Here is a 15959-nt window from a genome sequence, read left to right as displayed (position 1 = left end):
ACCGCACCATTACTGTATACTGATCTGCCCAACTACCTTTTTTGTGGGGAAGAGAGGAAGTTAATAGCAACGGGTAAGTTCAGCACTGTCAGGAAAGCCTTATTTTTTAATAAAACTTAAGAACACTTCATTTTGGTTCTACAAGGACCTATAATATAAACTTACTGAATAGTCGTCATATATACATACTGCACACTCATATACTGTCAGTATTTATGTAGCTTTGTGCACTGTCATGGTCAGGCAGAAGCCTCAATCAAGTAAAAAAAATAAAAGAAAAAATATTAGAATCACATCAATAAAAAGTAATCAAGCCAAACCTATCCATATAGCATCTATTAAAGCTTTTCAGAGCTTATGCTTTTAAACGAAGTCCCACATCACCACTGAGGCAGAAAGTTTATCTAGTTCAGTCCAATTCTCTTTCTAAAGAGAGGAAGTCTGTAACACAACCGCCGGCAACTACTGCTGCAGGACGAGTTCACTGCACTGCTCCACCAGCGTTCAAGTATTCACTTTTTCCACATTTCAGCTGTGGTTTGTCCCAAGCAAGGTTAGCCACTTACATGAAGTCACCTCTCCAAAGGTCACCCCTCCCAACCACCTTTCCCTGGTTCAGCATACACACCTATCCACTAAAAGGAGCGGAGACAGTGCTGCCATGGTTTCCATTGCCAACTTACTCCAGATCTTAAAGTCAGCTGTAAACCTCCTGCCTGAAAAATCCCAGTGTCTTCTCTAGCCAGGCAGGCTCAGTAACGTGCCCCTTGAGATACCTCTGAAGTTCCGCACCACTGGAGGCAAGGAACCGTTTCCCTGGCATGGCACTTGAACAACAGGAAAAAAGGATGGGCTCCAGCACAGTAGCTGTCAGAGGGTGGAGTCGAGCGGGGCAGACACGTACACCCACTGACGCCTGTTGGTGCACACACACCCTACACCTGGACTTGCAGGCTATGCACAGTATTTCCACTCACCCCTCAAATTCCCAAGATATACCTGCTGCCCGAAATAAAAGCATACCTGTGCTAAGGACTTAGTTGTTTTTATGATTAGAGTATTTGGGTTCTTCAGAAAAATCTGAAATTTATTAACTGTTTTGCTGTTACCGTTTTGACACAGCTCCTTAGATGAAGTTTCACAGTACCTGAACTACTGGCATGCAAACACGGAACGATAGCTGTGAGCAAGACGGCATACGGTGTTCTGTAGTAGACTAACACTGCCCTAGCACAGAGATTGTATTTGCAAATAAATGGGTTCCTTAGTCTTAAAAATACAGTTGCTGTGAAGAAACATGCATAAGAATTAACTAGAAACTGACTCAACTCATGCACAGACTGATGCAATTTTTTATCTGCATTTACCCAAAACTAATTTGCAAGTAAATTTGTTACAAGTATTAAAAACATACATTTCCTGCTCCCAAGATGCATGCTCATACCCAAATTTAATTAGTCTTCCAATTAAGAAGGTTATTTTCAAAAGACAAAACAATTAGAAAATAGTCATGCAAATTAACAACTGGAAGGACTTACCAGTCCCATGAGTACAGCAGACGAAAAATAAGGACAGTGGAGAAAGTTCAAAAGGTTCAGATTTTGTAGAATAAAATTATCTTGAAAAACAATTTCAAATTAACGTCAGACTCACATGTATTCTTAAGAAGCAGGAAAGAAACAGAGGCAAGTCAAAGTTCATTTCAGCTGCTTCTGGAGGAAGATCCCGAAACTTCCCAATAACTCTGAACTACATGAGAACAACAAGGTCTGGAGCCCCTCAGCCTATGCAGAAGTAGTCACACTGGAATGTATAACGGACTTTATCTACAGAGTTTGACAGTAAGCAGATGTTAACCTTAAAAACTAGGTAAACCCATTTTGAGCATGTATGCACAGTGTAAGAGATGTCTCCACAGACATTAATCCACAAGGCGTCCAGAAAACTACATTGAAACAAGATGTTTAAACATATGGCACCTATTAAGCAAAAACAAGTATTAAGATAAATTTTATTAAATACCTGCTGCATTGTCAGCAAAGTGTCCAGCCACCTTACCTGGCATGGTACAAATTCAATTAACACTATCTAGGAAACATTCTCGCACTACTATGGAATTCAGGCAAAATATAAACTAACATCGTTTTCTTCTCATCCTTTAATGACCTTTTGTATTCTGTACTAACCATAACCTTCACAAATCTACCCTCAATAAACAGAAGAAAGATTCTCACCTCTAAATGTTCCAGATCTGCGCCCTGGCCACAGAGCCACAGAAAATAAACCCTGAAAAAAATCAACAATGTATTGTGGAAGAAGAAGACTCTGCCACACAAATCACGATGACTAGGGAACTGATGGACTTGAGAAGAAATTCTTTTCAGAAGACCTACCGAAACTGCCTGAAAAGCCTAAATCTACATTCTCCACAGGTAAAAGCCAAGAGTTGATACCCAAGACCAGGTAACACTGGTTTATAGAAATAATTCACTAGACTCAATGATTGCCAGTTCTTGCATTCCCCCCTCCCAACCCCAGATCACCTCTCAGTCAACCTACACTTATTTAAAGGAAAAAAAACCCACAACCAACCACCACCACACCAAAAACCCAACAGAGCAAAACATCATAAAAAAAAATCCAAGTATTTTGGCTATGGTGAAGAACTTCATCAATAAATTGGAAGTTATGCTTTGAACAGGATTAAAAAAAAATCAAAAATAAAAGCAGGGTTTGCAGAATTTTATCTCCCAGAGGTTGCCAGAGGTCAGGGTAAATAAAAAACAATGCTTGGTTTTGGGATAAACAAATCCAACAGAAGTACAACCAGACAGCCTGGAAACTGACCTACCTATGAAAGAGGTAACTAATGACAAATCATCTATTATAAACCCCTATCACATTTTATAAACAAAGTTTTTCAGCCACTGACATTCAGTATGTTCAGTGAGAACCAAGAATAATGACACTTTGCAGTGTAACAGATACCTACAGGTCTTAAAAAAAATAATAATTCCCACAGTTAAGGGAGACAGTAATACAAGTTCACAGTACAGGATACCCAATAGCTTGCAACAGGGTAGCTTGGAAATCTCCATTTAGATTTCTAGGGGGGAAAAGCAGCATTTGATAAAACAGTTACCAAGTCTACAACGTTCTGCATTTAATTTTTTTTCTTAGAGCACAGCCCTCATTTCAAAGGAGGACAAAGTAGAGCTGCCTGCACTCTCTTGTGCAGGGTCAAAGACATGAAGATATAAATCAGACACTAATCCTGCATGTTTAGCAGGTAGGACTGGTTCTAGCAAACCAAGAAGTATTTTGCATGTGGATGATGCAGTGCTAGCCTACCGTGCGAATGCTACTGAATTCTCAGAAACAGGAGTTTCAGCAAGTTAGGGCTCCAGCAGTAAAGCAACTTTTGGGTCCAAATTCAAACTATGAGAGCCAACCAGCTACATGTAATGGTTCTTTGAGCTGGAAAAATTCCCAGTTATCCCTATGTTATCAGAATAACCCAAAATTCTATTCCTGGAGTCTGAAAGATTTCTTCATTGATCTGAAGGACTATTACCACACAAATAAAAAACGGAATGAATATGTGAAATGTCATCCTAAGCAAAAAGCTGAACCTGACTTGGCATTAAGACCTTGCAGCAATAAAGACGAAATATGGACCGGGTTACATTAGCAAGGGCAAGAGGAAAAAAGTATTAAAAGCTCTATGTGGTACCCGTGAGACTAGATCTGTATCATGTCTGGGCTAAAATACAGAGATCAAAAACGGAAGTCCAGTGGGTGACCATTATGACAGCTGGGTACCAAGGCCTGTGCCATACAAGCAGGGATGCTGAGAGAGGTGGTTTCATTCAGCCTGATGACCATTCTCAGAGATGCAAAGAAAAAAAAAACAACAGGCAAAGCAGCAAGCTGCTGCAAGGGTGAATTCCAACTGGATAAAAGGGGAGGGGTGGGAAAATAAAAATCACAGCGGTAGGTGCTAAGTCCTGGACCATGTGCTGCAGAGGTTGTAGTAACTCCATCCTTGGATGTACTCACAATTGGCTGGACAAGGTCCTGAGGAACATGAAGGCAGCCGTGCATTAAGCAGCAGGTTACACCAGATGGCTCCACAAGTCCCTTCTGACCTAAACTGCTCTTATGAAAGCCTGCAGCTCATAAAGTGGAGTCCAAGCACTAAGTAAATACCTTGTCCTACCTCATGATTGTTACCAAGTTCTTGCATTTATTCTGTCAGTTGTCAGTGTAAGGTGTGAATGACTCCTTATTTACTGTAGGGGTTTTATTTATTATTTTTATGGTATGGCTTGAAAACTTTTGAGGCACTTAATAAATACAAAAAGAAGCTTAATTAGTATGGATAGCTCCTTAAAATAGCAATGTAAACAGTGCCCAAATGGAGATTAATAGATCATAAAGAGAAATTCATAGATCTGGGTTTTTTCCCCTGCCAGCAAGCTCAACATTTACTTAACAGAACTCTTAAATATCCAAAGCAAGGCATAACAACACATATTCCTGCTCCAGAAAACCAATGGTTTCCACATACTGTTTCTGTTAAACGAATTTTCCTCCTTAATATAGAATCTTACTAACAGACCATTTTTTGTGTTTGAGCCTTTGTAAAGAAGTTTAAAAATTAAAGCTAACATTGACTCCAACTTCACCACAGATTATGTAACACAGGAAGGAAGACAGTATTAAAAAAAGAAGATAATGAAGGAGCAAGAATTTATATTCATTCTATCTAATTTCATCTTGCTCACTGCATTTTTCAGAATCTCCAAGTGTATGTAACATTACCTCACAATGTCAACCCTGATTCAAGTACTCTTTTCAGTCAGGGTAATTTTTTTTATTTTTTTTAATTATTTCTGTACTTTCAATAACTTACAGCAGTTGATATTGCTGATAAGGGAAGTAGGGAACAAAAAGGCAGCTGAACATTTAAACAGTACTTTGATTAGACAGTGTCACATGGCCGTGATCATGCTGATATTCTCTCCCTCTTCCCCCACGCCATCCACTTCTCACAGCTCGTTTTAACTAAGGGGAACGTCAGGAAAATTCTTGTGAATGAACTGAAGATCCAACGGCCATCCAACCCAGTAATTCACTAAACTTTCATATAGACAATGAATCAGGCTGAAAAGGGACCTTACTTTCATTCACCTGAATTAATTCCTGAAGTCTGCATATATCTATTGAAATGTACATAATTCTTACTCATTCTGTTCAAAAGCAAGCATGTAGAATGAGCAGAACTGAACAACCACAAGCTTTCCAAAAGGCAGCCTCACACAGGAGATTAAGGAGGAGCAGTAGGGGAAGAAAGCATTAGAGCTGAATGCTGCAAGCAACATACAACACCCAGCTACGCTACAAATCCAGTTCACTAGCTGGTGTGAGACTTCTGTAATGCTTCCCACCAGCCACTAGAAAAACACACACATCTGTCTATTTCAAATAACTGCACCACGTTAAGTCCTCACTTACTGCATAATTTTGTCCCATTACTAACAAAATCCACCCAAAAATCAAAGCACTGCTGAGCAGATTTTCATTTAACTTCCATAATGAACAAGTAACTTCAACAAGCCTCTTAGTTTTGCTGTTGAGTAACTGAAAACAGTTTTGCACAAACAGGACTTTAAATAAAGCAGATTTTACCTGCAAATGCAACTTCTCTTTATTCTAAAAAGCCACATATTAAATATGATTTAATTCAAAATTTAAGGCAGAACTAACAGAACATTAATTCTAAATAAAAATTACATTCTTACACACACAAAGGGAAAACAGGAATTAAAATTAGTGTGGCCTAGTGGAGACCAGCCACATGCAAAGTTCAAACCTTCATACACCGAATTAGAGGATGGGAATTCTGAAAACTGTATCATACAATTTTCAAACTTCATCAAAAGAAAAGGCCGTTATCTTCGTAGAACTCCAACTTTGTACCTATGGAAGATTTGCTTTGACAAAGAACGTTTATTTCAGAAAAATTCTGCAACTTTTCTTTTGTTTTACACAGAGACGTGACAGTACGTACAGATGAGGGGAGGACCACTTGTCTTTCAAGTAGACAGAAAGTGGCTTTCAAGTAAGTAGTACGCAAAACCATATTGTAAAGGCTGAAGCACCCATCAGATGAATATACTGCAATGCCTCATGGGCTGCTGAAATATCATTTCCAGCATCACCTGTTAATACAGACCCTCAGTGCCTATGCCGCTTCCCACACCACTGAAACATAAGCTTGTTTGCCTCCCTTTCTCCCCAGCCCTTTTACAGACTCGTTATTAACAAAAATTAGCTCAAACCGCACCCAGATAAAGTAGCATGGAGGGATGAAACTACCACCAAATTCCCTTTTCCCTCCAACAGGACAGTGATGCCGCGGGGAGCAGTCAGGCTACTGCTGCAGCAGGGAGCCCAGCCTGGCCGCTGGGCAGCGAGGCAGCCTGTGCCAGGTGTCCATGCAGGATCCCTCTGCCAGAGGCTGGGTCTGTGGGGTCCTTCCTCCCAGCTTCTGAACAACTCCACCTGCAGCTCAGCTAGTTTTTGCTCATTTATGGTTAAAAACAGTGTACCCAAATCCTCCCCCACAGCACATCCAGCTCCTTCTGTCCCTCCTCCTACACACTTCAGTCCTGTTCTCAGCCTGTCTCCTTCTAAACAGCCTATACTGTATCTAATAAGCTTCATTTAACAGAAAACGTGTACAGAAGAGAGACATCATAAGCAAACTTTAGTATCTCAGATTATTCAATCATAATTATTTTTATCCTTTATCTTCCCTTCTATGGTTCAGAGAAATGAAAGTGGGAAATCAACACTATAATGCTCTTTGCCATTCTACCTTCCTTTTACCACCAAAATTAGCAAAGTAGAATAAGCTGTCCTTTCATTAAAGGCAACAAGCAGCATTATGAAAAGGTCCTATTCATTAACACAGGTGACTTACCTATACTATCGATGAACCCAATTCCCAAGTTCAGAACTCTGAATTATGTGTGACCACTCACCTCAAAACGTATGTGTATGTCTATGCAATATAAACGTATCAGATTCACATGATTTCAGACTTACTGCTGAAACCAGCAGGTATTATTTTGAAACTTAAGCCCTTTTTCTTATCAGACTACAAGGAAGGCCACAGTTCAGACTAGGTTTGTCCTTCTATGCATGGTACAGGATGCCTATCCTGCTTCAGAAGCTTTGTCTTAGAAATACAGAGATTCTTTGGAAACAGCCTTGTTAAAGCCCTTTATTTCATGCCTAGTCCCTGTTCTCTGTTGAGGTTTCCTGAGATACTACTACTACGAACGCTTGAATCAAAAACTTTTAGGAGTAGCCTGAAAAGAAAGAGAATCCAGATTCCTGCAAAAATAGACAATATCCACAACAGCGGACTACATAAAGACTCAGGATTCTTGTAGTCCATTAAAACGGAAGAGAACTGCATGACTTACTATTTAACTGAACATAGTCCTAGTCCTTTCTGCAGTCACTCTGTGTGTAACCATAAAAAGCCTCATCTTCAGTCTCCAAAACAATAAATGAAAATTATAAATTAAAAGTATAACTTCTGCAGTAAGATCACAACAGTCCTGACTCAGCAGAGCTGTTTAAAACATGAGCGTTTAAAAAGTCTGTGTTTCAGCAGTACTATATAGAAGCAAAGTCCAAAGGCAAAACTCATTATCCTATGCTACTCTGGGTCACTAGGGCAAATGGACAGACAAGCTACTGGCTCCAGTCTCCCAGACAATTATTTGCTCACACTATTTCTCAAACCAAGTTCCTGCATGTATTCAAACGAAGGAAATTAATTCGAACTCATGCTTTATGTGAAAGACCTTCAGCTTTTTAGAGCTGATATGAGTACATGTGACATTTGGAAACAACCAATGTGTCAGGTTTCTTTGTCAGCAGTCAGCGTTACAGCTGTTTTCAGGAGCAATAATCCACTTTCATTTGCTAACTCATGACAGCAACAGTACCCCACCTAGCACTGTACCCATGATGCCTTAATTTCAAGAGGAAAGCTATGCATGAACAAGCAGAAAACTGCCTCTTTTCCTCACTTTGGATCTTCCTGCCACACCTGAAGAGGCACGTAACAGCCCGAGGGAACAACCAGACCTTTCAGAGTCTTAATCTGCTAAAGAGACAGCAACTGAGCCAGAGAAGCAGTCCAGGAAACTTCCTTCACCATAGTGCTCAAGAAGGTAGGGCAGCTACGCTCCATTCCCAAGTGTCCTTGAAGGTGCAGAGATTGACAGGCAACGAGCCAGCTGGGTTCTCCTTTCTTCAGTCTCTTCCACAACTCAGTTTTCAACTGCAGCCCCAAGCCAACACCAGCACTTCCTAACACTCCACAGACAATTCCACAAGTGATACAGAACACACAGCATCATGCATAGTGCACATGCACATATGCATACTGTTTCGCCAGGAAAAATAAAGAGCGCTAAGAAATAATGTTATATTCCCAAGCAGCTGCTTCTCTAAGCATTTTCTTGGTACTATAAAAGATCTTTTTTTGATCTTAATTGATACATAAGCAGCACATGTGACCAGGCACTGGAAGCACCCGATTTTTGTCAGTATTTCCTCTACAGGCAGCTGCAAATCTTAACTGACATATCCAGAGCAAACATACTTGGATCTTGACAAGTTCAGGGAAACTAACACATTCTCAGATGGCAGGGTTCAATACAAGCACAGCTGCTATTTCAAGAAGCAATGTTTCCCCTTTTACCTAACAACCTGAGCAAAAGCTAAGCTGATTCATCTTCGCTCTCAGTGGTTCAAACCGGTATCCCATTACTCAGAATCCCCCCACAGAGCTAAACCTGCAGGTTAACGCTGAGAGCCCCAGCACTGCAGCCATAACCCATGACTATCAGGCTGCTGGATGGTAGAAAGGCTGTGTTCAAACCACCCAGGTGCTTGTTCTTCCACTCTGTATACACACATGCCAGCCACTGGCAAAAGCCAAAGCCATTTGGGTTTCTCCTGCTGTAACTCATCCTTGGTTTTCAAAAGGAAGGCTGACACAACCTGCAAGAGTGTGTATCTCAAGCGAAGCTCCATTCAGCACAGAGCAAAGTGCTAACATGCTCCTCTCTCTGGGACTTTGTTTATGCCTACCACCACAGCACTTTTACAAACTACTTTAAGAAACTCCCTTCTCAGCAAGCTGGTCTTCAAAGATACTATTCTGAATGCTTCCTCCTTGTCTAACACTGTACACAAACCCTGGCACACAGCGCAGGGTCAGCTAGGTAGGAAGGCCCCTAGAAGTCAGTTACTTTCAAACAAAACACATTGCAGGGCCCAGGTTCATTTACTGAAGTATTTGTTTAAACCCTAGGAATCAAAGGAGCCCACAGGAACTCCAGGGAACAGGGACTGTGTGGGATCATTAGAGGAAGCAATTACAACCCCATGGACAGCGGAGTGCAAATATCAACAAAACCAACATGTTTTGATCCATAACAATGTTGACAGCATAAATATAGATAGCATTCCCTGTGGCACAGAAGGACCTTCAGAAGCTCCCTGCTTGTACTATACCTGTGAAACTCACCGCCAGGTCACATGACATAAGAGAACCGATGCATAAAATATGGCTGTGTGGTGTGCAAGTACAGACAAAAAGTGAGCAACTCTTGTTTTCGAAATAGAGCAGAAAATGGATGTTAAAGGGAAGGATATTAAAGGTCAGGTTACAGACAGCACCCAGAACTTCAAAGCCAATCACCCAGTTTGAACCCAATCCTCATATTCTCACAATGACATCACTCTGTGGGTGACCAAGATTACCTGTTCCCCTTTCAAAAGGTGTTAAGGAAAACCTTTGTTCTCTGGAATTCAATGTACCTGAAAAGATTCAGGTTAAAAAGCTCAGTCTACCGAGTACCATAGTTTCTGTAATACTGGCAAAACAACTGGGGACTACGCAACAGAGTTTGGACAGATGGCTTTATTTTGTTGCATGAGAAAAGTTGAGAAGCACTTTAGCATCCTACTTTGAGCAGGGTCTAAATATGCCTGTTCCACTGTGCTCCCTGCAGGCTGAAGGACAGCATTTGTTTGAGTTAGCAGTTGTGCTATCAGAATGGGTAACAAAAGTTCACGCTTTGAAGTGCTGAGAAGCCTCCTGCTTCAAATTAAGTCTGGTTCCATGGCAACAAACAGAGGTCCACAAAAGCTTCAGCACCTCAAACACGAGTGATGACTGGAGCTCTGCTGCACAGTACTCCAGCCTACCGAATGATAAAAATCCATGAAGGCTTCAGCCAGTTTAGCAGTTCTAAAGAAACCACGTCTCTTAAGCTTTGCAAATAAGGCAGCCTTTCACAGAACGATGCTTGCCCTTCCTCTTAAGTATTTTATCAACCTATTCATCTCACACAACAAAAAAAAATTACATAAGGAAAAAGAGATTAGCCGAAGCAATCACATGTTCAAAACAGGTTAAGTACAGCCTACTCTGCTTGATGCCTGAAGTTTATTTCTAGAAATGTTTCTCTAAAACATACCATACTTCTGACATTATATCCTAAAAACAAGAGATATTAAGAAGAACTTATATAAATTAAAACCAAAACCACACCAACGATCCAAACCCCAAAAGCAGACCAGTCTTTTTCCTCATTCAACACTTTCACCAGGTACCTGCATTTAGAACGCCTTATCATTCCTGTAAGGGCCACATTTAGAATAGGTCATGTAACTGCTTTGAGTGGCCAATGCTTTCATTTGAACAACTGAGTGACAGAGTGTCAGACATTCTCATTCCGTATAAAAATGAAAGAAAAAAGGTATTAACAAAACTGAAATTTGGAAAAATCATAGTAGTCATGCAAGCGTTTGCAAGTATTTGTATTTTAAGCTTCATACACTTACACTGATCAATAAAATACTCCATTCACTACCAGACCATTTAAGAATCCTTAGATGTCAAAGCTCTTCAATACAGGTTTGGATCCTACCCCTATTTACCTATTTATGTGACATGAGATTAAGGACCTTGGCCAAAATCACGAGGCATCACGAGAGAAGCCAGAAAGAAAACACTTGCTAAGAAGAAAAAAACCTCCTCATTCAGAATTCCTTTTACTGTAACACAGAAAGAATCTTTTCAGAAGATTTAAGATGTTTCCATATATCATAAAGATAATACAAAGGAGGATTCAGAGCCTTAGTCCCTAGCAATATTTGTCCACTTACTCAGGACACACAAAAAAAAAATGTTTATACCAATTTAAAATAAAATAGCAAGCCATTATGTCTTTCTAAGTAAGATATCACACAAGACCTTACTCCTTTGATCTTACTTAATCTCACTGTTAAAATACAAATATATTTTACAGAAACATTACCTGGCAAAGAAGTTTGTAAAAGGTCCCAGTATTTTTCTTTTACTGTCCACATCTGGCTCGTGACAACACTCCTGCTGGCTCTGATCATTGGTCTCTTTAGTGGAATTCAGGGTAACATCCGAGAAGTGGACCTCATCAGTCTCAAGATTCACAATTGCACTTGAACTGCTTGTGACCACAAAGTCCAAAATGTCTTCATTGCTAACCGATAAAGTTGTTGACAGTTCTGTGCTAAGACTAGAAACACTACAGACAGAGATATCATCGCTTCGGTTCAGAGTTTTTGAAGTTGGACTATAAAGTTTGACAGTGTCATACCCAGTTCTTGGGAAAGTAGAGGATTTTCGCACAGCATGGTCATGCTCAGCAGTCAGAGGATGGGGAGGCACATAAGACGGCAGCGTGCACGCACTCTGAAAAGCCCTGTCAGGCACAATTTCAGGTTCTGACTGCTTTCTCTTCACAGTTAACACACTGCAGTGAACAGGCTCTGGATTTCCTATTTCTAGAGTTGGAATACCAGAATCCACTGATTTAAGGCTATGACAATCTTTGACAGCACTGGACAGTGGGCCAGGCCCATACTCAGGCAGTGAGAGAGATCCCAGGGTCCCGGAGTTCAAGTTTTGAAGGCCCTGGATACCGCTGCCCACTCTTGCATCCAGAATTCTCATGAAGCTCAAACTATTTAAGGAGTTGGATAAATTTACATCAGTTGTCTTGACCCAACTGGTAACTGGTGAAAAAGAAAGAAAAGACAAGATTATGAGTTTGCAGGAAGGTTGTGGTTTGTTCTTGGCAGTTCGTTTTGTTGTTGTTTTGGTTGTTGTTTTTTTATAAATACACTCAGTTCTGTCATAATTTAGGCTTATAAGTTATTAATCTTCTCTTGCACATGTTTGCTATCCCTTCCCCCTGCTTGATCAAGCAGGACAATGGCAACTTAAACTAGGCTTCTAGAAAGTGTCAAGCATGAAAAGCTTTTCATAAGCAGTTTGTGCGCCAGTGTTTGCTTTGCATACATCTATTGAGAGTGAAATTACATACTATAAAAACTGCAGTACTTTAACATTCCATGTCAATATTGAGACAAATATTTGAAAATTATTTTTATACAGTCATAAATGCTTATTTACTGATGTTGGGAGTCTACAAAATTTGTTTCCATACACTTAGACCAAACTTCTGAAATGTTCACTTAAAGAGAATTTCTTAGCATTCTTCTGAAAACTGTAAAACTGACAATAAATTGTCACTAAAATAAAACATGCAATATATCAGGTTTGCATTAAGTAAGAGATGCAAAATCTGAATAGCTGTAGTGTTATCCACGTAGACAACGTTTTGACAATACCTGATGCACTTTGTCACTGCACCTACAAGTAAAACTGACACTTGCAAATACATTGTATTTACTGCACTCGGGGGGGGATCACTGGTCTTCGTATTTGCAACGTACACTCACACTGTCTCCCCAGGAGTTGCCGGCACGTTAATTAAAATTCAGTCAGTACACCACTTCCAGCCTACATCTGAGTAACCCTCAAACAGAGGGCAGTCAAGTTGAGCTGCAGGGTAGATGCACTCTCCTCATGGGCAACTGCAGCCTTTCATATACTTGGAACACCATCAGAACTGCCGCCTTGACTCCCAGAACTGCTACAGACCCTTTAAAACACTACATGATTATTACCGTGACATTACATAGATCTTCTCTTTCTACATGAATAGTTAAATTACCTACAGCTCTGCTGAAGTTTGCAACGTAATTACTCCGCAGCAGTTGGCAGAACAAATATGGACAGATTGCTTTGGTTTCTTCACTCTGAAACACTCTGGGCTAAGTGTTAAGGAGTGAATACTCCTTCCATCTTGCAGACAGCTTGCTTTCTAGACAGATTTTTCCTCCAGCTCCTGAAGCCTGGTCTCCTGCTTCTGGTCTCCTATTCTGTCTCAAGTTAAAGGTGCCAGTTGTCCTTTAGGAGGTCCTCCCCACATTCTACTTAAAAAAAAACCAAACAACCACACCACCCCCAAAACAAAACTCAAATATCTCATTTGGGAAAAGTGGTTCCTCCCAGCAGTTCCAAACCACTGGCTAATGGCGCCTAAGCCCTGCCAAACACCAGCGTTCAACACACTGTCTGCTCTTAGATTTGAGCCCATCCATACACTTTGGCATTACAATACTGGCAGGCAGTAAGTGACAGAAAACACATTTCAAACATATTCCACTGGTCCAAACCGTAACAATTTCTTCCACAAGCTTTCAGTCACGTGAAAAGTTCATGAATCCAAACATACTTCATATGGTATCCCAACTCTTTAGCGTACTACACAAATGCTGTTCACGAGCTGCTCTGACACTCCAGTTTAATCCACTCCTAAGCATAGGGAAAAGTCAAGTAAAAACCACCCTGGATATTTCATCTTTTGGACCTTTCCAGAACTTTCTAACAAACAGCCAACTGTGTACTACCCATGCAAATCAATCAACGCATCAACTGCCTAATCTTTTGGATAAGCAAGGTTTCCAGTGTATTGTTTTGACTAAAAAGCTTGTGAAGATGTACGCTTTTCTTATAGAGTTGCTATAGCAACTTCTCTTTTTTCACATTGCCACGGTCTGAAAAGTTTACATGCACTGCAATCTGAAGTGATGTCTTGAGATAGCTAACACACCAACTGCATAATTACGAACCTCTCTGTTCACTAGTTAAAAATTGCAAGGGACAGTCAACTGTGAAGTCGAAGTGTACAAATAAGACATAACACGGAGCATTAGATTAAATTACTGTTCAATATACTCAGATCTCCTTCTCTCAGACCTTGCCAGGATTCACTTATTTTCAGTTTTCTCTTCCCCATGCTCACCCACTCCTTCATACACATACACATGATTGCTCTTAAAATCAACAGCCTACCCAGCCCCAACATTACCCTAAAGTTTACACACACATTATGGAACTGTATAAGCAAGGGTGCAGGTGTTTGCTTTATCACAATTCACACTTATAAATGCATCTAGAAAATGCAGTCCAGGAAACAAAGTACAGAAAGGTAATCAGCCAGGAACAACTTTGATGATGTTTCAGTAAACAGCACAAGCGTGTTTCCATAATGAATTCCTCCAGTGACTACCTTCACTTCTGCTCAACGATTTCCCCAAGCAGCAGGCAGTCCTTCCTTTAATTGCATGGCTCTTCACCCCCAGGCTTACAAATGGTAAGCATTCAAGTGGCCTTGGAAGGGCCAGTAAACACAGCAGCTCAGGAGGCCAAACAATTCTCTAAGTAAAAGTTTTCAAAGAAAAGTGAAAAAACAGTTCCAGGCAGGGTACTGAGGCTACTTTAACTTGGCTCAGTATTTATTTTTTTTTTTAAGCAAGAAATTTAACAGGAAGATTCTTTAAATAGGCAACCAGCAACTGCAGAAGTACGTAACAGCTCCAGCTTGCTGGAGCAAATTATGCAATAACAAGTTACAAAGGTTTTACACAGTTCAGTGAAACTGTGGGATGCTTTGAAGCATACCCAGCAAGGGCTTTAAATGAAAACTTGAGATGTAACCAGCTGTCAAAAACATAAATGAGAACTTCTTGATGCATTTTATATTAGGTTGTTGTAGGATTGTTTTTAAGGATGTAGTGAAGTGATATTTATATTCCTTATTTCAGCTGCCTCACCGGTAACTGCAAAATTTGACAACTGATGTCAAACGTTCTAAGTGCCACATGTTCCAATACTAACTTATTTCCATAAATCATTTAGTAACATAGCATTATTGTAGCATTATGATCACAATAAACATAGCATTAGTAGTAAACAGTATTATTAGTATAATAAACTATCGAGAAAGAACAAGCAGTTTTGTCACAGCAAATGCACATTCATCATCCCTATGGTTCACTTAAACATACTATAATCTAAATAAAATCGGTATTTGTAGTCTTAACATCCTACGTGTTACAGGAACCATGACCTTGAAACTGCAAATATCCCAGAAGGGAGATAAGGAAAAAGAAGCTAGGAAAATATAGCAGAGGTCACAAGTGGCAAGGAGAGGGCAAGCACACACTACTTACTCATTAACTCTTCCAACACAAGTGTGAAGGGGGCACCAGGCAAAGACAGTTTTGCAGCCAGGTTCAAAACTAACATCAGGATCTAGCTATTCATGCAAAGGATAGCTAGCTGAACTGCGTAATTCCTTACCACAGTACACTGTGGATGCCAGAAGTTTACATGTAAGCTCAGGGAAGAAAAAATAACTGAGGATTCCTAAACAAAAAGAAACTCAGGAGGTCCTTCAACTGCAAGTGTCCTAATCAGTCTACATGAGTCCTGCTTTTATACCCTCTCCCAGGTAACTTCTGTCTGATGGTTAGAGTTTTGGTCAGTACAGCTGTCCAGAAGTCCTTACATTCCCCAGGTTCGGATCACTGATGGCATGCGAGAAGGCATGTTCTGACAACAACCAGAGGCTTTAAAACAGGTTTTGACTTTGCGATCACTCAAGCACACAGATGGAACAAGTCATATT

At 40.3% G+C, this 15959-nt stretch overlaps 1 protein-coding gene across 3 annotated transcripts in view; it reads right to left on the bottom strand.

Annotated features, from left to right (window-relative positions):
• Nucleotides 1–15959, bottom strand: part of TBC1D14 (TBC1 domain family member 14) — a 70492-nt gene that overhangs the window by 52723 nt on the left and 1810 nt on the right. The window contains exons 1-2 of one of the 3 annotated variants that reach the window (XM_037385389.1): nt 15502–15520; nt 11418–12153 (exon numbers count right to left, since the gene is read on the bottom strand). In XM_037385389.1, the coding sequence (XP_037241286.1) occupies nt 11418–12153; nt 15502–15505 (740 nt within the window). In that variant the 5' untranslated portion in view covers nt 15506–15520. Of the gene's footprint in view, nt 1–628; nt 839–11417; nt 12154–15501; nt 15521–15959 lie in introns of those variants that run through there. The other 2 variants (XM_037385397.1, XM_037385405.1) reach the window with 2 other exon arrangements.

Source organism: Falco rusticolus, chromosome 1 (genome assembly GCF_015220075.1).
Source record: "Falco rusticolus isolate bFalRus1 chromosome 1, bFalRus1.pri, whole genome shotgun sequence".
Classification (NCBI taxonomy): Eukaryota; Metazoa; Chordata; class Aves; order Falconiformes; family Falconidae; genus Falco; species Falco rusticolus.
The sequence above is the reverse complement of the archived record's forward strand: the minus strand, read 5'-3'. Positions and strand labels throughout refer to the sequence as shown.